General features: G+C 41.6%; 1 protein-coding gene across 2 annotated transcripts; it reads right to left on the reverse strand.

Annotated features, from left to right (window-relative positions):
• Window positions 1–25,415, reverse strand: LOC117246895 (plexin domain-containing protein 1-like). Of its 2 annotated transcripts, none has more exons than XM_033610912.2 (13): window positions 25,206–25,415; window positions 13,638–13,801; window positions 7,241–7,381; window positions 7,081–7,150; window positions 5,272–5,394; window positions 5,067–5,185; window positions 4,859–4,958; window positions 3,832–3,927; window positions 3,658–3,739; window positions 3,513–3,573; window positions 3,304–3,427; window positions 1,088–1,248; window positions 1–773 (listed from the first exon to the last, which is right to left on the reverse strand). In XM_033610912.2, exons 1-13 carry the CDS (start codon window positions 25,279–25,281, stop codon window positions 648–650), a joined length of 1,443 nt encoding a protein of 480 aa, XP_033466803.1. In that variant the 5' UTR covers window positions 25,282–25,415; the 3' UTR covers window positions 1–647. The 2 variants fall into 2 exon arrangements, with proteins under 2 accessions (XP_033466803.1, XP_033466802.1); XM_033610911.2 differs by having other exon boundaries at window positions 7,241–7,384.
• Window positions 25,416–27,142: the final 1,727 nt, after the last annotated feature.

Consider the following 27,142-nt stretch of genomic DNA (forward strand, 5'->3'; position numbering starts at 1 on the left):
TTTATATCAACACTCACCACCAGCTTTTATTAGAAGACATTTAAACAGAAAGGTTAAAAGAAAACTCTCATAACGTGATGTCACTAAAATTCATCCATACAGAATTTCTCCAGAGAAGCTCAAGATGACCATTATAGTCACTATCAGTTATATAGCTAAATATCTGTTATAGTGAAGTCCACAGAGATATAACATTTTATGAACCAGTCATTGGTCGTGTGGAAGTTTCATGAAACAAAAATAAACTGAATAAAAACAGAAACACATTAAGTTGAGCTGTATGTTGGTTTGCAGTATGAAGGCTAGTTCGATTCATTCCCTGACATCCCCTTGCATTGATGGGTTTTTGTACAGTTACACGCTTGCATCTCATCATCTCTGTACAGTCGTCTTCCTCTCAGACCCTCCAACCCTTGAATCATATGGCAAATCCCCTGTGTAATGGCAAAGAGCAAAAGACACAGAGAAAGCTGGCAAGAGCTACAAGAGCAGTTACAGTAAACACTGTCCAGCCGCCAAGGTTGGAGTCGGGACACCCTGTGTCGATGTCTGGCCTGATCGTCCATATTCATCCCCTAGTAATACCTTTGCAGTCCTCAAGATGGTGCCCTTTCTTCTTCTGGCTGAGTCCTGTCAGTCCAGGACTCTTAGCAGCACTGCTCAGCTTCAATGAAACCTTCCTTTTCATGACCCCCAAGCTCGACCTCGGCGTAACTGGAGTGGCAGCCCTGGTTGCGGAACTTCATGGAGGGCCAGTAATTATTGGTGCGTCGCTACGAACAACAGACAGTAGTTGCTAAAGGCCAGGCAGCAGACAAACATGCAGTGATGGAGGAAGCATTCAGATCCTTTACTTAGGAGAAAGTACTGATAGCACACTGTAAAAAATACTCTTTAACATGCAAAAGTCCTGCAAAAATGTTACATATAAAAGTAAGTATCAACAGAAAAAGACTCAAATACAAGTGGCTCAGATTTGTAGTTAAGTAAATGTACTTTCCACCTCTGCAAACATGAGTATGCATGTAGGATATCTTTAAACAGAAACTGTCCACTCTATAGGATTGTATGAATTTGTGTTTCTCACCTGCATGAGGTAGAACGGTGGAGCAACTGTGGGGTGTGTGTTGATGTAGTAGACAGCCAGTAAGGTCAGAGCTACAAGCAGAACCAGTGCAGCCACTACGCCTGCTATGATGGCCGTGTTCTCTGTTATCCCCTTATTGTTTGGAGGACTCGTCTGTATATCTAAAAGGAAAGAAAACAGATATTGTTGTTGAATTATGTAGAAGTGGCCGACTAAAGAGTTGGCTCTAACCTTACAGACATTGCTAATATGTAGGTCTGACTTGCTAGGACACTATGGGCATCCTTGCAAAGCAACTGACCACAAGAGATCTGTTGTACTTGACAGCTAATGTGAGTTTGTTTAAGATACAACATATTGTCATAAACATCCACTCAGCTCAACTTAATTCATACAGCACTGCATCATAGCCCATTCAAGAGAAAACCAGAACAAAAGACAAACTTATCTGTGTTGCATTATGTGTGTGCAAAGAAAACTTGTGACACTTTAGCAGCAGCACAGTCCGTCAACCAATAAATTGACAAATAAAGCCTGGAACAGGTCTCAGCCAGCTTGTAAAAACAATTACTCAGAAGGTTAAAGGGATAATTCTGGTTTATTACAACATGGAACTAATTTAATAGCTTTAGCCATTTCCTATTGATGATAATAAAAGTGTACCCAAACAGTTGCTGAGATCTGGGAACACTGTGATCAATGTCCAACGTGGCAAAAAAAAAAGGTTCAACGTGGTCACAAAATCAAACAGGTTGGAAACCATCTAGCAGTGTAACCAAGTCATCTAAACAGCTGCATTTGGAGGTAAAACTCCCTGAAATAGTCTCGTTTTGCACAGGAAACCTGTGTGTGCCTGACTAAAGTAAGTATAATAGATAAAAGTTGAACTAGGAAACAGGTCTATAAAAGTTGATGGGTGTAATAATTGTAATATTTTGCTTATAAACTTGCATTCTCCTCAAATAACTTTGGCTAACCTGGAAATTTGTTTAAAACCTGTCTGATTGACTATTTGTGTTTCTTGGCCCAGCTAACTTAAGTGATGTGCCACGTTCTCAGATCTCAATTAACTTGATTAGTACAAAGTTATTATCACTGGAACAATGGCCAAAACTAAGAAAATAAGATCCGAGTTGTAAGAAAACAGAAATTATTCTTTACTTTCTTTCGTGCATCAAATGTTACGCATTGGTTATGCAGAGGGGCATTTATCTTGGACCTTGAACTCTGTCACACAACTGTTGTCTTTAAAGATGTGGTTACTTTTTTTGGCTTCTTAACTTTTGTCAGATCCTCTCTGCTTTCTAAAAAAAATATATCTAGTGGTCAGACAATTACATTTTAAATTCTTATTCTCTGATATATCTTTAATGTCAGATATCGAATGCCTGTCTCTGTCTTGACAAAGGTTTTTGGATTGTGTAAACACCAGGTACAACAATGGAAGAAGTCCAGGACATGTAGCGTTCTGTCCCTGACAAAAGTCTCATATTGTACTTTTATAAATATATATTATGATATTGTCAAAGCAAACCTTGAAGTCTTCATTATTTCTAGAGAAAGCTGAATCAAATCCACGCATCAGTTGTCAAACAAAAGTGAAGAGACAGTTACTCAGAATCATAGATTGTAATGTGAAGACCTTTATCTCCAAATCTACAACCATGACTATAACTCAGAAATTACTAAAAAAGTCGAACTTTGCTTTGTGTTTTTATCTCTTTTCTTGTGTTGATAGGGATCCATAGTCAGTGGGTAGGGAGGACATGTCAGTTGAGATATTTCAGGACCTGGTAGGTTCAACAAAAAAGCTAAACATGAGTCCTGTCTGGTGCTGGATTATTCTTTGTCCAGACAGTGTTGTATGGATGCTCCAATCTGACTTTTTCAGTCCTGACATCAATACCTGGGCTTTGGGTATCAGCTAAAACTGAGTACCATTCCGATATCAGTGTTGGGAAGAGAGTGTTGGAAAGATCAGGCTTAACTTTAACATCTCTCTCCTAACCTTAGTACACACGTGTGTAATCAGAGGTAAATTCAGAATTTATTTAAATGATTGGTCCCATTATCACCAATATCCAGTCCAGCTGTTTGAGTCAGTATCAGCCCAATATTCGATCAGTTTCGGATCAGTACATCTGGATGATTGAGATGAACCTTCGCTGACATACCTCACTATGTGCCCCCCTAGATTCTGCTTTAGAGAAGTTTACCTTTAGTGACAGGCTGGTCTTCGATCTCTGCTGAAGAAGGTGTTGGACCTGGAGAGGACTGGTTGAAGGAGCTCATAGACCCCTCAGGTAGTATTGGGATGTAGTCCTCACATGTGCCTTTTGCCTGTGAAAATACCCAAAGGAATGACTCTAGAAGACATTTAATAGCTGCTCATTTCTCTGTTGTATAAAAGGGAAGTGTACCTCACCTCTTCAGGGCAGTTATAATCTAACCACTCTTGTCTGTGCCGGTCAATTCCGTCGGAACATCTGAAACTCAGTGAGAACAAAATGAGAAGAGCCAGGCTCTCCGCAGCTTCATTACAAGGTAAATCTTTCAGAGATTCATCCTACCGTTGAAGTGTGTTGCACCAGCCGCAGCCAGTTGTCAAGTTGGATGATAGGCAGAGTTCGCAGGATGTGTGCTGAAGACAAGCTGGAGGAATCGGATACACAGTGTGCTGAAGTTAGAGAGGTGAATAATGAGGCTTGGCTCTCGTATAAATACTGGTGTGTGAGGATACTTACTGGGCAGAGGTGTGAACTCAAAAGCAGATTTGCTAACAATCTTTGTGATGTTAATCTCAACACGATGATACTCATAGATAGTGCGGCGATTCGCTTCTTTAAGACAAATATAAAACGTTAGTATGTTTGCAAGATTTATGTAAGTAAACAAAAGAATCTAATTACACCAACACATCCACTTATAACAAGAAACTTTATCATTATAACTAGAAAAGTTAGAAGCTTTCATATGTCGAAAGTTACAGTCAAAGCCTAAATGAAGATTTGCAGTTTCCTTATTTGTGAAACAACCAATTTATACAAATAAGGCTGTTATTTATGGACTAGTGAGCACCTCTCAACAAAATTCATTCATTCTAGAAGTAAGTAGTGTTTCGTTTTGTTCAACCAGAAACAGCCCTGAAATTTCTATAGCCAAACCCACCAGTCGTCATTAAAATAACAGTAACTTTATCATATCAATTAAAGTCAACTTCCTATCATATAATTTAAAGTCAATGGAAACAAAACAAAACCCATAAAAACTATTTTGGTTCGTCTTTCCACTGTTCCAACAATCACCAACTCTAATAAACCGTTAATTCACCCAGTTAGATGTGAAAATATGCTGACTCTGCATGCTTAAATTACGATTTATTTGAATAGAGTCTGGTGGGTTTGGTGATGGCATTTATGGGCTGTTTTTTTAATCTTACTCTTTAACAAAAGGGTCTATCTCTGTAGGGATCTGAGCCTGTCAGAGGCAAAAACAAGCATTTTTAGTTGTCATAAATTGGCTGGCTGCAGCAGTCCCAATTAAAACAGGACCAATCAAAAATTGCTGTCTCTATTAGTCACTTAGACGCAAAAAATTATCAGTTTCTCTTTTATGTTGTTGCTGATCGGTGCATTTCATAATAACAAGAAAAATACAAACATATATTGTAACAAGAAACAGAAACACTTTTTTGTTACAGAGGCAGCAATACATTTCCTTACATTTTTTTGCATTAAAAAGTGTGTTTGGAGAAATGTTTTGAGAGCTGACCTGAGAGCTGTGAGGAGGGGAAGAGTGCCATGAAAGCATCAGACAGTCCCACCTTCACTGGATGCTCAGTAGAATTCATTTCACTCACTGGTATGGGGATCTGAAAAATAACAGCAGCATTTTTTTTTCACATGGCGTGCAATTTTAGGATCGCTTCCCCACTGTATAACTGTGGAGGTGATATAGAAAACAGTTAAGCTGAACTTACGTTTCTGTAGTTGAAAACAATGGTTCCATTTCTGTGGAGGATTGTCTGGAAAGTAAAAGCTCCCTCAGCCTCTCGGTCCTTCAGCTGCACTTTGTCCCACTGCACCACAAATAGATTCCCTGAGCAGAGCAGGATACAGAGGCTGGTCAAAGAAATCCTGGAGCTCCCAAACATTACCAACCTCACAGAGGAGCTCCTCACTTACCGTTGTCCGAGTATCTCACTGTGGAGTTTTTGGAGAAGCTGGGGTCAAAGTTGGCCATGAGGGGAGCGATGTACTGTGTGGCAGTCAGCATTCGATGAGTGATGTCCCCCATGAAGATGAACCCTGGGGGGAAGAACAGATGTTAAAATCTTGAGGCATGTTTTTAACCATAGAAATGATGTTTCCCTGGAATGCATGCTGTAGTTTCATATTTTAAAGTGTATTCAAAACCCCTATGCATTTATGTATTGTCAGATATGTGTTTGGAGGAGAGTATCAAAATCTGTCAAGAACTGAAAGCTGGCATAGAATATTTGGTCAGATCTGAGCAATATTTAACATTTGAGAACTTTGGGTTCTTTTGTTGGGCGCCTGTGTCCCTTTGCGATCATTCTGTGCCGTCACTCACATGACGTTTTTACGCCACTTCACATACTTATTTTAACTCAAAAAATTATGTTTTTTCTTAAATTAAGCAAGTAGATTTGTTGCCTAAACCTCACCCCAACAGTTTGACAATGTTAACCACGTGTTAGAACGTGTTGTACCCAGGACACAGCTGAGCGTCTCATACAGGTGCTAAAGGGCGCGCCTCATAAAGGGTGCTTATGGCCTCGGTATCACATGAATTTGGAAGTGCTTGTTGGTCCGTGAAGGCAGTGCAGGCGAAACTCTTCATAAATTTTTTCTTATCCTCAGCAGCAGTTTGAGTCGTGGGGCAGAGAATTGATCAGTCGATCAGTTTGTGGTTGGATCGATCTGAGCAGATCGATGGATTGGACAAGCAGCTGCTGCGGAGGCAAATGAAAGCAAACCTTTTAGACCCGGTGCTGGGTGTGTGGTTGTCATAGGAACGTAGCTGCTTTCATCTAAAGCAGGTTGAGAAAACGATGGACAACACTTAAATGAGAGCACTGTTATTATGTGAAAAAGAGCATTCTGTTTCTATACAAATTAATGAAGAGATAAGTCTCGCCTTTACCTCGTTGTTCTGCTCCATCTGTGCTCAAATAACACTGTGCTCAGAGAGTGTGGTGCTCTGAATAACCAAACAATATATGTATTGAAACAGTGCTCTGAATGAACGGCCTAGCTCTAAAAATACAAAGTCAATATGTGGCGGCAAATGATGATACCGTTGCGGACTGCCACAAATAAATGTTAATGTGGTGAAAACCCTGAAAATGTATTTTGGTACCAGAACTGAAACGCAGGTGTTACATTGGCATTAGCAGTGCAGATTGCATTAAAAGATTTCTTAGCAGTGATTAAAAGTATACAGGGTGTATAGTAATAAAGATAAAAGCTAAAATCAGTGACCGTGGGATCATCTGGTTTTAACAGTCACGAACCTCTACATGTAAACAGTGTCTTATAGTGTTCGTATATCGACAGAGATAAGAGATGTCGTGTAACATGATGACCAAATGCTCCAGGCAGCCATTCAATAAAGAAATTCAACCATTGGCAATGCGCTGTATTGTACAATTTGTTTTTTTTATTCCCATCTCCTGCACATTCATAAGCATAGCACAGCATAATGTTGGATCAACAAATATGTCTCTCTCTCTCTCTCTCTCGTATGATTGTTTTCTTTGGGTTAAAAATTTAGGACAAGTCTTTAAGCAATTAAAATAATTAAAAAATGAAGGCATTTACAATTAACCAGATTCATTATAGCCTGGTATGCCTGAATATTTCCCCCAGGGTAGGACAGAGTCTCCTTCAGCACACTGGGAGACATTCCATCTCCTAACTGGAAGTAGATGAGTCCCACTGTGGTATCAAGTAACATAAAGAGAAACTCACCACCAGTTGCTACGATGATTTGTCTCAGGTGGTGTCCATAAAAAGGGAACTCAAAGGACAGTGCCACCCTCTGTGGATAAGAAAACATATCAGACATGCCTGCGTGTTAAATCAGATGGTTGTGTGTGTGTGTGTGTGTGTGTGTGTGCGCTCATCTCACCGCCGCCTGTCGGTGTGCGTTGGACAGTATGCCATGGATCTGGACTTGGCTCCTGTGCAGGGTGTTCAGATTTACCCACAAGTCCTCAGTCCGTCTGTCTGTTGGACCAAAACTCTGCCATGTGTAGTACCTCTGGGAGTCCTCCTTAGAGAAACAGGCCACTCATTAGGAAGGTTTTCGTGAAACATTATTCATGGTGAGGTAGTTCAGAGTTGGGGGTTCAACAGCCATTGACCTGCATTATTTATGATATCACTTTTTCAAAACTCATGTCATGTTGCCATATCGTTCTTAAACCAGTGTGGGACTATTTGGGGCTGAATGATGTGAGGAAAATATCTAATTACAAATCCTCTGACCAGTTTTTGTTACTGTGATTCAAATAGCAATTATTTCTAGAAATTAAACCCCGCAGGCCTGTATCGTATTGTATTGTATTGTATTGTATTGGTGGCCTACATAATATTATGTGTATATAGTACAGACATCGGCATGGAGAGAGGATATTAACAAGACGACAGCCAAGACTCTTGGAGTTTGGTCAGCTCACAGTATTAAATGTAATCAGCTACAGCTGAGTAAATTTGGTGGAAGCAGTCATCTTGACAGTTGGGAAAGTCATTGACTACACTCACTTGTTTTTACAGCTTGGTAAGAAATTTATAATGTTATTAAAATTGAGTGTCTTGTGATGTGAAAACGTTAAAATTGTGATTGAACGCGGCGAATTGTTCTGCCCTAGAATTCACTGTACACATTTTGTAACAAGAAGACCATTTGTTGCCCATTTGGAAAAACAAAAATGAGTATTGGCTCTTTAGTGCAACACACTTGAGTTTTTAATTTGCATATTGAAGAAATGAATTTCTAACAAGATTTTGGACCATTGGTCAAATGAAATGTAATTTGAGTACGTCCTTGGGATGTGGGAAATTTTAATGAGCATTTTCTTTCTTTTTTTTTTTTGTGGGAAACAAAAAATCAATCAATGATTTGCAACATGGAATCAAGCAAGGTACAACTCCATTAAATGTGATCCTGTCAGCTCCTTGTACATTGTAATTTAGTCCTTATTTGCATCTTCCTAGACTGCATTCCTAATTTTTAAGCTGCAATGTGTGTGTTCATGGCATCCCGGATAGTTCTGGTAAATCCATGGTTTCAGGTTGTGGAATAATTTACCTGTAGATTTTTGCACAGTTACTTCTGTTGCTTTACAAATTAAATCCATTAAAGACTCTGAGTTCCAGAATCCGACTGGCTCCATGTCTCAAATCACTGGAGGTTTGCATTGTAGTTTGTTCACATACCTCGACCTCAACAAGATGGCTGAATGGTCGCTCTTCCGAACATGGCCAGCGCCGCTCTGCAGGCACCTCTGAACGGCATATAGCAGTAATAAAGAGTGTTCATTCCTTTTGTGGCGCAACAACAGGAACGGGACAGCACCTTACAATCCTACTCTCACACCAGTCACCCTAAATCACAGGTGTCCTCTCGTTCTCTCACTAGAGTCCTCTGCTCTGTCAGATTGCCATATAGAAAAAGAGCCTCCTGGTTGAATGACGGTGTCAGGGAAATAGCCAAGTTTTGGTGGAAAAAAAAAAGAATATTATAGTTCCTGATATCCTGTTAAAAACTGATGTGGGCACAGAGGTCGTCCAATTATCCAGTGCCCGTACAATGCCTAGCAGGATGCTAGTTCAGCTGATGACCATATTCTCTATCTTCCTTCGATGTTTGCTGATGTTTACATTTGAAAACCTCTTCTCAGCTAGCTAGTGGAGGTTGGCAGATAAGGAGATCAGTCCATAACGAAATTAAAGTTGTAGCCCTGCATTTTATTTCATGCACATTTCATAAAAAAAGATATAATAAATGCTGGTGAGGAAAGTATGTCCACCCTTATTTACCCCTTTCCCTCTAATGGGTCGCTCTCTTTCCTCCATAAACCTGCATATTTCTGTTTGTATCAAGAGTCATTCATGATAATATCATCATCAGGATGAAAACCATTGACTTACATGAATAATAACTTCAGTAAAACATGTATTTATTTTATTTTGTGTGCTTTTTTCCAGCCATTTTTCCATGACATGATCAAGCCTTGATGTGGTGAATCAGAGAGGATCAGAGTTGATGCCTCAGTAGGAAAGTGGTTCCTAACCTTGAGAATGGCACCCTAAGAGGAGTAGTAGGATCACTCTAAGGAGTCTCGAGGTAGGGAAACAAAATGTGCTACATAAAGTAATTTATTCTTTTGGAGACTTTGCTCTACTTTTTGCTTGATCCTCTGATCGATCTGCTTACAAATTAAAGACATACAACCAGTCAGAACGGGGTTATAAGAGGAGATGTTTTGTGTTAAGAGGTTGGTGGGGAAGCACCGCACCACACATCTGGGATTTATCTATTTTTGTCCAAACAGTTCCACTTGGGGGAGCTGTTTACACATTGCACACGGTGCTTTGACTTCGTACAGATCTGCGTTCTTGATGGCATTATTAATGTATGGCACAGTTCAAGGTGACAGAGAGCAATGGTTCTGGGGTTTAGTGTGGGCTCAGAAAGTGGAGCAGTTAAATGCAGCGCTCTCACTGCCTCTCTGGCTGCTCCATATACAGCAAGTGACCCACTTTTTTCTCCCATCTCCACTGCCTGACACCAGCCAATGTTGTCTAGAGGGGGGTGTGGGATCTCTAGGTGAGGAGAAGGGAACAATCATACACTTTTCCCTCACAGCTGACTGATTTATTAAAGAGATTCCCATTGGACGAGAGGTGGAGGGGTTTGGGAAATTGGGATCAGACCTCCCCCAAAAAAGGCAACAGCAGGGTTACATGTGATCTTGTCCAAGTGAGTCATTCGTGAGCGCACACACACACACATGCACACGCGCACATGCTCACGCTTAAACAAACACTGTAAGTTGGCAGGACGAGGCTATCATCTGTTTTCAATTTGAATTGGAGGGAGTGGAAGAAAAAAAAAATGTACAACACAATTTATTTGGGTTGAATTTTACTGAGGCTGATTCAATGAGAGAAGAAGACACAAATAAAACCTCATCATACACACTCAAACACACACACACACACAGACACACGCACATATTTGTAAAAGGTAATGAGTGGAAAATGGCACAGCACGAGTCCACCTGACAGAATAACAATAACCTCTGCTCAAAGCTTCTCCAGCTTGGCAGAGTGTAAACTTTGTGACCCCGACTGACCTTTCAGCACAGTTTTATCACAATAACACATCCATAGTCAAGTTAAAGCTTCTGCAATGCACGAAAATAAATCCCTGCTTTTTATCTTAAACCCTATAATAACCTATTAGCTTCCCCTCACCAATTCAACCTGACATCGTGAGTCATTGACTTACCCATCATGCCTCCATCATTTTAGGTAAAACCAAAGCTACAGCAGCAGTTAAAGGTTTGCAGAAAACTATGCCGAAACTGTCAGCAACTCTAAACAATATTGCCAGCCAAATTGCTATATTTGTGGGGCTTTTTGGTCATGTGTCCATGTTTTTTCGTAGCTACCTCTTGGATATGTTCTGCTTACAGTCTGGTACTTGGTCACTAAGTTTTTATAACGTCCCGACCTCAGGGCTGTCACTTTTTATTTCAAATTGAACTGTTAGAATGTAGTCAATTCTCAATCTGTAATGGCCTGTTCCAATTAGAAAAGCTGCAGTCGTTAAGTGCAGCAGACCGTTTGAAGTAGTTTGCCTTCTGATCCAGCAAAGTGCACTCTAAAATTTCACTATCATCTTAACCTGTTCCTTGCCTTCTTGACCTATCAGTAGACTGAGCTTAGTTTGGTACAAGCTTAGCTAGTAATGTTGTTTGCTTTGAAAATGGACGACACTGACAAGTAAAGTCATCCTAAGTGAATGATAATGACGCCAAAGCATCTGAGAAGTGGTGTGTGGAAGGATTTTGGGATCGTCATCATAGATGGATTAAAAAATTGACATTAACAAAGACATGATGGGTTTGACATCTCCTGTTAAGTGGTTCTAGATGTTGCCACGGACAATGCTCTGAAGTATCTGATCGCCATACTCGAGAAATAACTGGTAACATAAAGTAAATGTTATGTTAAGCTTGAAATAGCTGGTATTGTGAAGTTAATGAACCATTGTCAACATTATTCTTGTGGAGGGGAGGTGCATTTGAATTCATTCAAACAAATTGCCCCCTCACACTCACACACATTCTTATTAGCCCCTTTCACACTGCCAGATTTTCGGCGAATGTTGGGCCGTTTTGCCGGCAAGCTGTGAGCATTTAGACACACAGAGCCGGATTGGCAAGTTGATCCGAGGTGCCCAATTTTCCACCTCGTAGGGTAGACATATTGGCGGAACCCTTCTAGTTTAAACAGACCGAGGCGGCCTTCCACAATGGGAGGGGCTGTTGATGAGTTGTGGGAAGAGCTGTTGATGACGCCACATGTGCGACCCACTGGCGTTGGATAAACAGGAAACAGCTGATAGCAGGAATTAGTGTGCAGCTAGTGGCAAGACGGAAAGACAACCCTGACAGACACTGTAAAGATGAGCAACTGTGGAGACAAGGAATTGTGTGCCCTCCTTGTCCTCGCAAACAAAGAGGCCATTAACCGTCAGATGACGGGGACGGTGAAGAACGGGCCAACTTACGAGAGAATCGCCGAAGGACTGACCAGCCGTGGCTTCCCTCCCACGTCACTGTTTACGTCACACGCTGAGCTACATGTTTTGTTACTTGCTCACGCCCCCTATTGCCCTGAAAAAGGCGCAATCTGTGTAAACAAAAGTAGGCAGGTGGCATTTTGCTGCACTCCCCGATTTTGTTTTTATACTGCCAATGCTGAAAAAAGACTGATTGGGCTTTCCTGCAACAACTCTAAAAAGGGCTACAGACTAACTAACTGGTGTTTTATTGTGGCGTATTTATTATGAATACAGTCCATCTAATGCTGGCTTTGTTTCTGTTTTTAGCTGTTTCATCACTACTACAAATGCAGCTGTAGCCAGTATCTCACTATCACTATCCTCATTCATATTTCAAGAAGCTACAAATTATATTCAGCCCCAAAATGAGTCTGAAAGGCTGCAAATCAGAATGGAAGTAAAAAGCTTTGTTGCATAGAGATGATACACCGTCTCATCTAGTAGCATTGGTGTGACCTTTGGAAGTACTTGCCTGTTTCAAGTTGTCTTGATTTGAATCTTTGGTCTGAACTGGGGATAAGTTAACTTACAACAACTTGGAGAGCTGTGTCAGTCTCATCTAAGCTGGTCACCATTTTGGTGGCAATATTTCTGTCACTATTTTCCATGGATGCAGCTAGGTAGGTAGCTGGCCAGCCATGTAGGACGATGGCCTCCCCATTCGTTTAGACAGCACTGTTTCAGAGTTCAGGATAGCCATGTTTCATTCACTGCCAGATGGTTCCATAGAAACGCTCAGGGAAGTGGCTGTGCACTGCCCCAATACCTCTTTCACACCAATGACCAGGGTCATCTCACTTGTGTTCCACCCTTCTTTTGTCAGTTCAGACCAAGCCAGCCAACACAGTTAATTCAGGTACGACCTGAGTCACAACCCGGGAGCAATGCATACCTTGCATGCTGTCGTTTGGGGCTTTAAATGTCATATTCGGAGCTAGTGTTTTGTAGTTAACTGGTATCTGGTTTGGCCTGTAATATTGTAATTACTGAAGGTGTACTGCTTTTTCAGGGATTTCAGTTTGTCTGTGACCCATTGCTGTGAATGATGTTTGCCTGTCTCATTCAGCAGCATCGTTACGTTCCCATACACTATGTTGTCCCCCACCATCCCTGCTATTTGCCGCTCGATTTCCTTCTCACCATGGACAGTCAGTGCTCCCACACCTTGAAGTCTTGCCACATAGCCATGATGTTGGTAGCTGAAAACATTCCTGCTGCCAATGGGCAGCGGCGATCTGCGGCAATTGCGTCGCAACTGTGGACCCCCATTTGCAACCAGTGATAAATTTGTCCTGCCCTGGGTGTTAGTGACTCTGGTGGTGTGTCACTCACATTGAAATCAACCCTTGTCCAACCCCTGTCTGACCCACCTCTCAACCTGGGTTGTGAAGCCATGTCAGTCAATGTGGGTTAACCCTTTCAGACACAACATCAATGCTGGTTCAACCCTGATTGAGCCCTCAGTTTGAAAGGGGTATTAGCTAGCTACAGCTGATTAAATCGGCCAGCTATAGATGTCGCTCACCTAGCACACTCTATGATCATGAGCGAGAAATGATAGGCTGCTCTCGTCTACCTTTGTCCGATATCAAGGATGCAGTGTTTAACAAATTGCATACTAAAATGGAAAACTTTATTAACAGACTTTTAGCACTTATTTGGATCTCACCACTACGCGGGTCACGTTGTCAGGCAGGGTACTGATATCAAGTCCTCCTCCTGCGTCAGTGTTGCGGCCTTCTCTGTGTTTGTGTGGGGTCTGCTGGTCCCTACTGTCTCTGTGAAAACCGGACAGATCCCCATCTCTCTGCAGAGGAGTCCCGCTCAGTGCATCTAGAACAAGACAGACATTATGAGTGAACAGTGAACACACATGTGGGCCCTGCATGCAGAGACATCCAGGAGAATTGAATCCATGAACAGAACAGATGTCTCTTAAACTCTGCAGAGCCAGGATGTTTTTTTTATACTATCCAATGGACACAAACTGTCAGGTCCTCAGCATTTAAAGCAGCATTGCTAGATTTCAGCCTTTTGAGAAGAACATGATCATTGAAATCTGTGAGAAAGCTTGGAAATTATTTGGCAAAAATATTGTCTTTAAAAGGAAGTGGAACAGTTTTAAACCCTGCGGTCACAGCTGCTCATTATTGGTTACCATAATGGTTACCATAATTTGGATCATTAACACACAGACAGAAAGTGTAATCCATGTTTTGAGCAATAAGTCACACAAAGACAGAAAAATAACAAATCACAAAACCCAAAAAAACAGAATCACAAGTCAGTTTTCTTTACATCTGTCATGCAGAAATAGTGCCGTGATGGCTTTTTAATTTCTGCATTTTAAATTAATAATGTGGCGTGTGTGTTTTGGCGGGACTATAGCAGGTTATTAACTAATAGTGAAGTGTAATACAAACCTTCATTTGGTACCAGTGTTCTCTATTCACACAGGTCTCTGCCGAACACCTACATCTGTGTGGGCTTCTTGTCATCTGCTCAACAGATCAGAGATGGATGTTTGTATTTTTTCCCATTTGGAACTTTCCTTTCATTTTTTTTGTCAGTAAACTGATCCATGACTCAGTGTCCTGTGCACATTTTCAGACAGAGTTGTGAGATCAGCAGAACTCGCTGATCGTTCAGCTGGATGAAGGTCCCTGCTGTTTTCCTACTGGAGAACAAGTTGAGGGAATGAATCCAGTTTGCTGTCTACATTTTATGTGAGCTGTTAGTTTACTGATCTGAGCTATTAAGTAACAGCGTGTTTATGAACATCTTGAGAGAAGAAAAGACAAGAGCCAGCCTGAGGTACTTCAGACCTCCCTCTCAGCCTCTGTCTTTCTATTTTGTGTTTACAGCACATGACCAGAAGTATGTGCACAGTCTGCGTCTGGTCCTTTTGTATTTTTTTAGTTTTGGTCTGGAGCTGTTTTTCTTGGTTTGGCTTTGTCTGTTTGAATCTGAATCTGAATGCTCCAGCAATCGATGATAATTTAGAAAATTGTTGTATTGTTAGGTATATTGTTGCTTTTCGAATGACAAAGATAACAGTTTTAAAACGAATTCAATAGTTGTTCATTCATAGAACACAAGGGCAGTGAGGCGCAATAAGGGACACAGTGGTTGCTTTGATACAGAATATTCGCACAGGTAAAAATGGTGGCTCAAGGTAGAGTGCTCGCTCTGGGTGAGGGGAAGACTGAAGCACGTAGGGAAAGAGGACAGACCTGCTGGTCTGTTTGGGTTCAGTATTAATTTCTCCTCCATTGCTGTTCTTGTACAGCGATGTGACAGTTGGTCTATGTGGTATATGTCCTGCCCCTCCTCCACTGTGATTGGACAGAAATTGACGGAACAAGCGCAGTGTTTTTACCCAAAGTTGAATATTGTTGGCAACCACAAAGAAATGGCAAGTGAGCAGCGCTCAGAACAGAATAGACGCTTGGCGCCTCATCACACTGCTGGTATTTGTAGCATAGTGTAAATGCGCAGCGCTTCCATTAAAAAAGAAAAAATATGAATATAGCAATTGTGGCAGCTGTTTGCCAGTTATCAGTTACTATGAAAGCCCTACTTTTATCTGAATGGGAGTTAATCCCTGTAGCCAGGTCCCAAAGTCTAGAGGAAAGCCTCCCTTGAACAGTTGAGGCTGTTATGACAGTAGAATAACGCCCATGGTTTTGGCTAGCTATTTAACAATCACATCTGGGTACGGTGTTTGGTTGTAAACATACTTTCAACCTATGTGGTCAAAAGTCTTCTTTGCTGAAACAAAAATTGGGAATATGACATCTAAATGTAAATGTTTTGGGTATTTGGCACCTGGACTCTCTTCATTTGCTTTTTGTTAGATACAGACGATTTAGTTGTTGACCGTTAAAGGACTAGTGCAACATCTTGGGAAATATACTGATTTGCTTTCTTGCAGAGAATTAGATGTGAAGTATGATACCATGCTCATGTTTTATGATTGATAAGAAGCTGCAGCTGGTTAGGTTGGCTTAGCTCTGTCCAAAGGTAACAAAATCTGCCTAGCAACACCTCTGAATCTTACTGATTAAACATTATATCTTGTCATGTTACACTCCAATTTTTGCACTGATAAAAGAAACAAGTTTGGTTTTGGAGGATTTTATCATCAGAATCAAAATGTAGTTATTCAAGGCTATACCTACTGGGCTGCTCTTGTTTTATAAGGACTGAATGAAGTTAATCTTCTATTGTTAGATACATAAAATAGACAGAGAGACAAAAAAAGGACTTAAACAAAATAGGACAAGAGAAAGAAACATAGAGAGGTCATCACACACACAGGGGAGACAGCTCTAATGAGGAATTTTGTTTGATTATGGTGCAGAGGAAGTTGTTTCTACAGCTTCAGAACAAGAGGCTCCTAATTGGGTCAGATTGGCAGCACTCATCATCACTAAACAGCTGAGGAGGCGTCAAACAGCAGGGGACGAGGAGGCGCTTTGAGGGGGAGGAACACTGGAAGTGGCACATTAGGGACTTTGCATTAGTATATCATTGTAGAAACATTTTTTGCAGCCTTTGCACTTAATAGGTCACTGTCAGATTTTGCTTTACAAACAACCTAAGTGCTGATCTTCTTTCCTGGAACATCTCTAACCTTCTCTAATTATCTGCACGTGTGCCTGGATGGACTTCTAAGAAAACAGGGGGCTAAAAAAAGTTCAAGAGACGGCAGGTCTTTACATAAGGACTTGAATTAAGCTGACCTCCGTCCACCAGGTCTGGCACACACATGTGTATGTGGAACCTGCACTGGGAATGTGCAAACTGGAGCAGAAAAAACATCATGGCGAATTTGAAACAGGGCCCAAAAATCCAACATGACAGATGTGACAGATTTGCTGGTGAATTGCTGGTGGCTTAACAGTCAATATATATCATGATGCCCTCTCTATTAGAATGAAATGCATGGAAATGATTCTGACAGCCCTCCAGATTTAGAATATTCCTGGTAACTGCCAGGATGATGTCAATTTAGATGATTTTCTGCTGTTTAATCCAACATATGGTGCAGTGCCAGGGGTATTGATTCCCTGAGTGAGACTGAAACATCTAATCAGGCAGAATTAATTTGAATGATTTACAAATATACATCAGCTGTTCTGATTATAAAAACTATCACAAATGAACATGTAGTTTTCATAGATGAGACGAGACGGGACTTAGCAGTGGGCTAGTAAATGTTACGAAACTTGTTAAAAGAATGTTTTATATAAGATGCCGAGAACTGACATGCTTTCAATATTATTATGTAATGCTGTATGAGCAATATGGAGTGCTGACAGGTCAGTAAATGCCAGTAAATAGTCAGTGCCAGGATGTTTAGCAAGCCTGCAAAGCACTTAGCAGCATCAGCTGTTGGTGCAAGTTGTACGCTATAATTCAGCAGTAAATAAGCAGCTGTGCTCCACAATCCACAGTGGAGCTGTTGAATGGATTTGTGGAGTTTGTTAGTTGCAGCGGTGGCTGTACCAGAGCAGAGCGAGCAGCCACCAGCCAAAGTCAAGTTTTAATCACCCAACTCTGTGAAAAGACATTTTCAACCTCCAGTGCCACAGATTTAGAAAGAATTGAGGCTGAAATAACGTTATTTTCCTGCTTAACATTGGGATCGATAGGTCAAAGTTTACACTGAAACTTTGTACAAATCCTAGTTTTCTAGTTGTCACAATTTTCAAATGATGATCAGTAAGTGTGTGCTTGTGAATCATCCTTTGAATCTGTCAAAAAAAATGACTGAATGCTAGAGAGATGCAAGTACAGTAGGGCTGCCCCCTGAAAAACCATGATTCAGATCAGAAGTCGGAGACTTATTTTGCTGTACTATTTATATTTTATACAGGATAAGAACCTCACTCTGAGTTACTGTTGTTGTTTACCAACTAAAGAATGGAGAGATACATTTTGTTTAGATTTTACAGAATATTTGAATTTGAAATGTTACGTTTATGCTGACATATAAAGCTATAACACTGATTTTGTTGCGTTTGTGTGGTCTTGAAATTAATAGTAACATTTTTCAGTATTTTGTCATATCGTCAAGAATATCGTTATCGCAAAAATACCCAGAAATATCCTGATATTATTTCAGGACCACATTGCCTGCCCCATTAGAGGGCCATGTAGCGCTAAAGGCCCTGACACACCAAGTTGACGTCCAGCAGTCAAAGTTGGGCCGTTGTTGAGTGTCTGTGGCCCTCATTGGTGCAGTGTGTCCTGCACCGTTGGCCCTTGTTGGCATTAGTTGGCCTTTTGTTCCACTGGTTCGGCATGCTGAATTAGTGTCGGTACAGTGGAGAATGTTGGTGGATGAAATCACTCTGATTGGTAGTTCAGCTCATCGCACAAGAAGAGAAACGGAAGTGAGGAGGGGGGGGACTCTCCTCGTCCTTAAATGTGCCACACGAAGGCATAATGAGAGTTTACTCAATTCGCCATGGCAGAAGAGAGCAGCAGCGTCAGCCGGCCAAACTTCTCCCAGGAGGAAACTGATGTTTTGGTCCGGGAGGTCCAAACTCGCAGTGTCCGAATATACGGAACTGCGAGCAGACCTCCACAGGCTGATGATGCAAAGGTAGCCTGGGAGGAGGTCACCACAATTGTAAATCAATGTTGCGTTTCTCTCGTGCACGCGCTCTCTCTTTCTCTCTCGCAGTCTCACTCTGTTTCTTTTCTTTTGACTTTTCTAAGATGACAGATGCTGAATATATACTCCCTATCTGATGCTGTGGCTGTTTGTGGTTGGCTGAGAGGGATGTGAACTCATTAGTTTGCAGCTGTTTAATCAAATCCGGTTGGGTTTCCATTACGCGTGCCAAACGTGCCAAATGGTGCCAGTCCCCTTTGATCTGACATCAGATGTGACGGGACAGTCGATATAGAGATACATTTATGTGCTGATTGCAGATAGTTGCATTGAATAGTGGTTTTGTGGCTATTTATTGCATCGTTAATGTGCCTGATATTCTGGAAACCTTTTCTGTGCGGTTTTGGTGACGTGTGCGCACTGTCCGCTGGTCAGCCAAACTTCGGCTTACACCGGCTGCGCTCCCCCTGCGCTGACAGTAGACGTGGTTTCAGATGGCAAGCTTTTAGCGCACCTTCGGCGAAGCCTTTTGGCACAAAACTGTCACTGCACCAAGCTGGATCTGTCGACACCTCCCCCTGCTGCGCTGCCACACCCATCTCAGCACACCTCGGTCTGCCAAACTACCAAACTGAGCGCGCCTTGGGTTGCGCTGCTCGAAACTAGCTCTGCGCGGGGTTCACACACCCTGCGCCACCCTGTGCTGTGCCGGGAAACTAGAGCCCTTTGACTTATTTCCACCCAGCGGACAGTGGGACTTATATTCATTGTGCTGACAGTGGCTTGGAAAACCGCCCATAACCGTGTCACACGGGGAAGAGGGAAGGCGGCTGGAGTTCCTCCAACATTTGCGGTTAGATTATCATATATTTTTATTGACAAAAATATAGGCTGCTTCGGCTGATTTTTTTTTATGCGCACATGTGCCCCTAAATATTTTTTACAGTTCGCACACACGTATTTTTAGTCGAGTGAAACGCTCTCACTGTCAAGCGCTGGATCTGACAGCCTGAGCACATCGACACAAAACACTACGGCGTTCGAGATATTATTTTTATCATGAGAAGTCAATACTTTCGGCAGCCTAAATCTTTTATTTAGAAACTATGGCGGGTCAAATTAAACTATGGCAGGCAAAAATGGGAATGGGAAATGGGAAACACTGGAAAGTCAAGAGGGATGAAACAAACTTTTTATATGTTATATGAGGTTGAAGATAGTTTCTGATAGTTTGTGTTATTCACTGGAGCACAGCAGTGTTCTGTCTTTCAGCATTTGATTGTGTTGATGATATGCTAACTGGCTGACTAGCAGGTTTTCAGGTTTCCCTTTTTTGAACTGCAATCTCAGACAACCGCTGTCTGTTGGTATGGAGGGATAAGTCCCCTCACACAGGAGCAGAACATACGGTTGTTGGTTTGGTGTGTCCATGTGCAACTTTTTGGTGGGACATGGCAACAAGAGGAGACGCAGCAGGGGACTCCCGTTGCTGCTAGTTCTCTGACGTTGGTTTGGTGTGTCTGGGCCTTAACACTTGACTTTTCCCCTCTATCCCAAGAAGAATCGGGACACTCTACCCCTAGACATGAACGCACAGAATGGAGGGGTAATTGCTAGGGGCAAAGACTGTATTGGGATTGAGCCTAAGACTAAATCAAAAATAACTGCCAAAATTAATACTGGATGGCAGTGATAGCCACTATATCTGCCTCCTCAGATGTGCCTGCATTGCAGCATCCGCCTTATAAATCTAGTGGGTGTTGGAAGTCACATAGAACTAGGACACAGCATCTTGAACCATGTACAGTGTGCTATTGATATACACATTGCATTCATTCATCCCTTTATTGTCTCCCACATGCCTGTTTCCTGTTCCCCCCAATCGCCTGCTCTCTTTGTCTTCTTAAGTAATGTACAGTAGCTCTGTGGTTTTCTTTCGTCACTTGTTTTTATGTCTTTAGCAGAATTTGAACTATATCAATGGTTGTTTGACAGGACACCAAAGTAACAAAAGGTCACATTTTTAGTATTTGAGCAGAGCTTTGAAAGCTAGACAGCAATTGGACAAACAGACTAGACTAGAAAGCCACGTTTCCTCAACTGAGACAAAAGCTAAATGGTCTTTCAGTCTGTTCAGCTGGATGAAGTCCAGGGATGAAAAATAAATTTCCTCTGAAAGCAATCTCTTTCTGGATAAATGTGCAACACTTTCAAGTTGACGTACACTCGAGGATATACTGAGGGCACAAAGGCACGTACTTAGTCCTGGAAAGGAAAAGCGAATTATCTACAGACCCAACAAAAGAGAACAAAAGGCCAACATCTTTGCTCCAGAGACAGATAGGCTGAAGAGAGTGAACCATTATGTACCGTCCAAACACAACAGAGGAGACATGATTAAATCTCTAGCTACAAACAAAGTCTCGACCCTGTATCTGTACCATGTTGTGTGCTGTAGTCTCAGGACAAGGAATAGCAAAGCACCTGCAGTCCTCTGGCAAACAAACCATTAGTGGAACAGTAATCACAACGCAGAGTCCCTGCTATGTATGTCAGCGTGTGTCATTGCAATTTAGCACAGTGGTTTTATTGTGGTAAGATTCTGAAAGGGTGATTTGTGTTAAAACCAGCCTCGAGCTTATGGCGTGGGAGTAAGCCATTTGGCACCTTTTACTCCGTGGAACAGCAGTAACCATAACACACAATCACAAACACTGGCAGCTGGACTGATAAGGACCCGAAGAGAAAAGGAAAAATGTGGCGTTTAGATAAATATGGACAAATGGAACAGCCTTAGAGTTTATAAAATGTTTAATTCACTGTCATGGAGTTGTTTCTTGTTTACATTTGGAACTGATTTTCCATTTTTAGTGCAGCTGACATGTAGTTCCAGTTCGCAGATGTTTTTTGTTCCAGTTGTGGGTCATTGTCTGTTTCTACGGTGTTGCAGTATTTATAGTTTTTACAATAGGACAATTTTTCACAGTCAGATATGCTTGTGAATATCAGGAAAATCTGTTTTTATTCAATTCAGAAGTGAGCATATTATACTTAAGTATCATCTGTCAGATTAACAGATGTGAGGTTTGATAACTGGGGTTCAGCTTTGAGATTACTGGGTTATTGTCGTCTTTGTTCTATGTTGCACTGAAGGAAGTACAGTTTGGAGTATAGAGTTGTTTATATTGTCTTTGGCTACAACAACAAGATCCTGGAGATATTCTCTTGGTGGCAACCTAGAAAAAGTGTGAGAAGATATTGGTTTTATGGCATTTTTAGCTCATTCAGGTCATTTGTCTTCAGCCTCAGGCCGACTGTGACCACTGATCAGAGCAGTCTGTCACATCAAATCCATCAGTGTGAGTCAAGCTGTCTTCATGTGACTCCTAAACGTAGCTTCTCTGCACTTTTCAGGCAATAATCTGGTTAGCATCTGGTTTTTAAATCTGTGTGGACAGCAGGTAAATGTAATTATTTTGGACTGAAGAGCTGCACACAGATGGTTAATCTTTGCTGTCTGTCACTTGAAAATTGCTTAAATGAAACATGATGTGTAATTTATAAAGAACAGATGCGTTTTATTCTGCCTGATGAAACAATTCAAAGACATGAATCTCATCTTCTCTTTCATTTTATTGTCAGACTGCATAATATTATGAATCTATGTAAGATAGGGACACATCTGACCATTAACTCTGGCATCACCAGACATGCTGACTAAGGTGCATATAGTGAATAGGAATTATAGAGACCTGCTGAACTGTCGAGGTCACACAGCGGGTCATGCAACCTGTACTGGGAGATGTGACAGATTTTCCAGCTATCCCCCTGCGTAACTGAGAAAAGGGACAAAACCTGAGTGGGAAAGATAACTTCCTCCACCACTTTAGACAGACTGAAATATCTCAATAACCACTTGACGGCTTGCCATTTTATTTTGTAAAGGCATTCATGGTCCCCAGACAGTGTATCTGAATGACTTGTCATCCCTCGACTGTTCCTCCATAGTGCCACCAGCAGGATACTTCTCTGGTTTTGAGTGAAATGTCTCATCAGCTGTTGGATGAGCTGGCATGAAATATGGTTCAGATATTCATGCCCCCCTCAGAATGAACTGTGAAAGCTTTTATCCACTCACATTCATGTAGTGTCATCATCAGATCAAAGTTTTAATTTGATCAGTACTTAAGTTTATGACCAAATACCTGCAAACTAATAACATTCCCATCAGCCTTACTTGTGTTTCGTGCTAATTGGCAAATGTTAACATCCCAATATGCTAAACTAAAATAGTAAACATGGTAAAAGTTACACCTGCTAAACTGTTAGCATGTTGACGTTAGCATTCAGCTCAAGGCACCACTGTTCCTTGGTGCAGCCTCACAGAGCTGCTAGCATGGCTGTTGACTCTTGCACCAAAGTGACATCAAAGAACTAGTGACAAAGAAGGCCGACTGCTTGTTGCCTCATGACGGCTGTGTCTTGGCCTTGCACCTGAACACACCGCAAAGACTACACCCAATGGCTAACTAGCATGTATGTCCTGCAATAGTATGAGAAGAAATATCTCTCCATAGCTGCAGGCGTCTGTGTTCATCATTCAAAAAGGGAAACCAGGAGGCTGACAGGACGAATTCAAGATGCTAGTTAGCCAGTTAGCATACTGACAACACAACCTGATGTTTAAAGAACAAAGGATATTTACTGTGTGCTAGCGAACAATAACACTAACAGTTCCGAGCAAAGAGAGCAATGGCTAAAAATCATGATTTCACCTAATATAACAAGTTTGTTTGGATGTCATGTTCTCTCGACTTTAGCTGTTTGTTTACATTCCTCACTTCAATTTCTCTTCTTGTGTGCTGAGCTGAACTGACAGTCAGAATGATTTTATTTACTGATGGACTCTGCCGTCTCCAGCACCAATTCAACGTGCCGAATTGGCCAAAAAAGCGGACAAAGGATGACAAAGGACAACAAAAGATTACTGGTGCCGACATTGCGGGACACACTGCAAAAGCTAGGATGACAGATGCTCACAGATTGCCCGACACTGACCAGCAGACAACTGTTGCCTTGTTGTGTCAGTGCCTGTAGTCCTGTTGTTTTTAGTACCTTCCAACCCAACCTGTATTTGCGAACGAATGGCATAATAAATACATATTATCACAGACACAACCTACATGCAGCAGACACATGTAACCAGCTTCTGTAATGGCAAGATTTTGGTTCATTTCAATAAAACTGTTGCAGCCAATCAGGTGAAGTAAATCCACATGGAACTTTTAAACAGAGTTTGGTGAAATTTGACACTGGAATTTGTGCTGTTTCTCTGTTGCGGACAGTCTTGACGGTGCTGACCTTCTGAGAGAACAGGGACAGCTATGCAATCAATTTTGTGTCACTCTCAGCTGAAGCTGACCGAGCTGACCGCTCTGCAAAAGAGACGGGGTGTGGTCTGCAATCAGTCATGAGACAGGAGTGGATGGTACAGATACGTGAGGGTGCAGGTAGTCACTACAGCACCGCCTTTTTAGCAAAGAGCTGCTCCACTTTCTGGTGTGAGCAAGATGAAGCTTTCAGGCTGTGGGAAAAGGGCCTAAAATAGGGACACCTGCTGTACAGGGGTGAGGCAGACAACTTAAACTGAATCCTGGGCTTTGGGTTATTTCAGTGGTGAAGATGAGTGTGGACATTTTGCCGGACTTGAAGTTGTCTTATGTTGGGGGGGATTAGTCTCTCTGGTCTCTGCACAGTGTGTCGGGTTGTCCTCTGCAGAGCAAGGCCCCTGATCAGAGGAACTGGGACCACAGGATAGGCCAGAGAAACTGGAGCACCACTGATTGTCGGAGGAGGAGCGGCAGCAGAATAACGGGGGCTGGCTAAAAATAATATATCTCCAAGGAGAACAAAAATACATACATGCGCGTACACTCATACACACACACACACACACACACACAGGAAGGCAGCATATATATATATACAGGTGATGCACAGAAACAATTAAGCACAGTATTTTGGGCCATTAAACACAACTTGAGCTAAGATAAAGCAACAGAGAGAAGAAACTTTACATTTTTAAGTACTCTAGGCTCAGCTGCTGCTCTCATTGACTTTTTTTTGTACTTTTCTAAAATGCCTGCTGTAATGAAAACACCAGCCAAATTGAAATTACTGGTTAACCTCAAACATTTATCTGCCAAATTGTAGGATTTCCAATCATATGATTTGTGTTTTCAGATCGGAAATACAGAGGTTTTGGAATGGCTTCTTCAGAAAATCCAGACCCACACACACACACACACACACACACACAGTCTTTCTTGTGCTTCCTGTGACTGACGCAGAGAAATATCAAGGGACCTGTTAACTTCACACATTCATATGTGCACACATATGCAAATCCACTCCCCCAAGAAAGTGCCCTATAAAATATTTCAAGCTCGCCTGTTGCCAGCGTTAGCGGCAAGAATTCAGGTCATATAATATTTTTTTAATCTGAATTTTTGGAAGCTGTCTTGACAGTCTGTTCTGAAGAAACGCAGTTTAAAAAAGTGTTAATATTAGCTGTAAATACCTGCATATTGGCATCCAAGAACGGGGGCTTACCTTCATGCTCCTGAGCCCAGACTCTCCCCAGCTCAGCCTGGGAGAGACAGATGAGGAGAACAGCACAAAGCCCCATGTCCAGCCGACTCTTCTCCCTCCTTCCCCGACTCTTTATCACTCCTCTCTTCTTCTTCTACTTCTTTTTTCTTCCCCCCCTCACTTCGCTGGAAGGAACGGGGCGCCTCACTCCTCCACTCCCCTGACTTTCGTCGCTCACTGCTCTCCCACACCACTGCTTTTTCCTCACCTCAGCCAAGGTTTACTGCTTTTCTCCCCCCTCTGTCTGTCACTCTTCTCTGCTTTGCGTCCTTGTTTGGCCCTTTAGAGTAACTTCTGGGATGGCGGGTCCATGTCAGGGAAAGAGTTGACAAACAGTTGAAGTGTTGCAGAGTAAGGTGTTTTCTCTTTGCCCTTCCTTTGCTCCAGTCTCATTATTTTCTGCTCCTTGAAATGATTCTTCACTCCCTCCTCTCTGTCTGTCTCTTGTGTCTTTCTTTGTGTTTCTCTCTAACAGTGCTCTGGATTTTTGCAAGTCTTCCACAAAGAGGAAATATTTATGTATTTCTACATTTTTTCTTTCCTTCCACACCAAAAAAAAGGGGGTTGGAGATGGGAGGAGCATGTCTCCCCCATGTGGAAGCATGTTGAACCAAAACAAATGTGATATTGTTGAATGGTTGACATTTGAAAAGTTTCCCCTGTGGTTTGTTTTAGGAAATATTTGATTCTCTCTTACAGCTAAGCTCATTTTAAGTTTTATTTCTTTCAGATCTGTGCTTACTGTAAGTGTTGTTCCTGTTCACACAAATTACATTACTTTGAGTATGCATGACTTTTGCAATTCATACACATGCATGAATTTTCCTGGAATAGTTCTGTCTCCCATTTGAAAAGATTTGTTCATGTGGCTGATGTCAGAAAGATCCAGATACAGTGAAAGCCATATTAGGATGCTTGCACACCTGAGCTGCTTGGTCATTTTTAACCAGACCGGTTCGTTTGGGGTGTTTGTTCATAAGTTCATTCAAACTTTGGTGCAGACCAAACAATTTAACTCTGGTCCTCCTAAAAACGTGGACCTTGGTTCACTTCCAAGAGTAGAGTTTGGTTCATTTTAAGTTAGAATGCGATCAGACACAAATATAGAAAGCAAACACAACAAACTGCTTATCCATAACTGAGGCAGGATTTATACTTGTGTATCAGCTCTATGCAGAGTCTATGCACACGGCCTATGCCTTTGTGAGCATTTATACTTGTGCATGGTGTGTCTGTGTCACTCTGCAGTTACACCTCCAAAACAGTAGTCGGTGGTGGGGTTTCTGTGAAGTGCTGTAAAGTTTAGTTGATTCAAAACCCACATTAAACTCACATTAAACATGGCTTAATAGAGACAGTTTCAAACACAAGTACACAAATCAGCTTCACTATAACTCGCAGCATTCACAGACAAACACTTGTCTTTATCTGGACACATTTTCCCCACAAATACAACATGCTAATGTTATTAGCACAAGCCTATGGCAATTTACATTGCATAAATTAGCTTAGCGGCTAGCAGACTTTTCCTCTACTCATATGAAGCCAGGGACAACAGCAACATTTAACAAAGGTAACGTTACAAAATTCGGCTCCATTACAGCTTACAAGGTTCACTGACAAAACAACTGTCTTATACTGAACATGTTTTCCAAACAAATACGACATGCTAACGTTATTAGCACGACCCTATGGCACTTTACATCCTAACATTGTATAAATTAGCCTAGTGACAAGCAGAGATTTCCTCTGCTCATATGAAGCCAGGATAAATCACACACAAGACTTAAAATGTTGTTTTTGTGGAGGCTTTATTGTCTTCACAATTTATTGTTTCTTATCTGTGAAATTAAAGTAAATAAAAGCTTTGTTTCCACTGAGGGAAATGGTTACAAAAA

The sequence above is a fragment of the Epinephelus lanceolatus genome, chromosome 21 (assembly GCF_041903045.1).
Source record: "Epinephelus lanceolatus isolate andai-2023 chromosome 21, ASM4190304v1, whole genome shotgun sequence".
NCBI classification, from domain to species: domain Eukaryota; kingdom Metazoa; phylum Chordata; class Actinopteri; order Perciformes; family Serranidae; genus Epinephelus; species Epinephelus lanceolatus.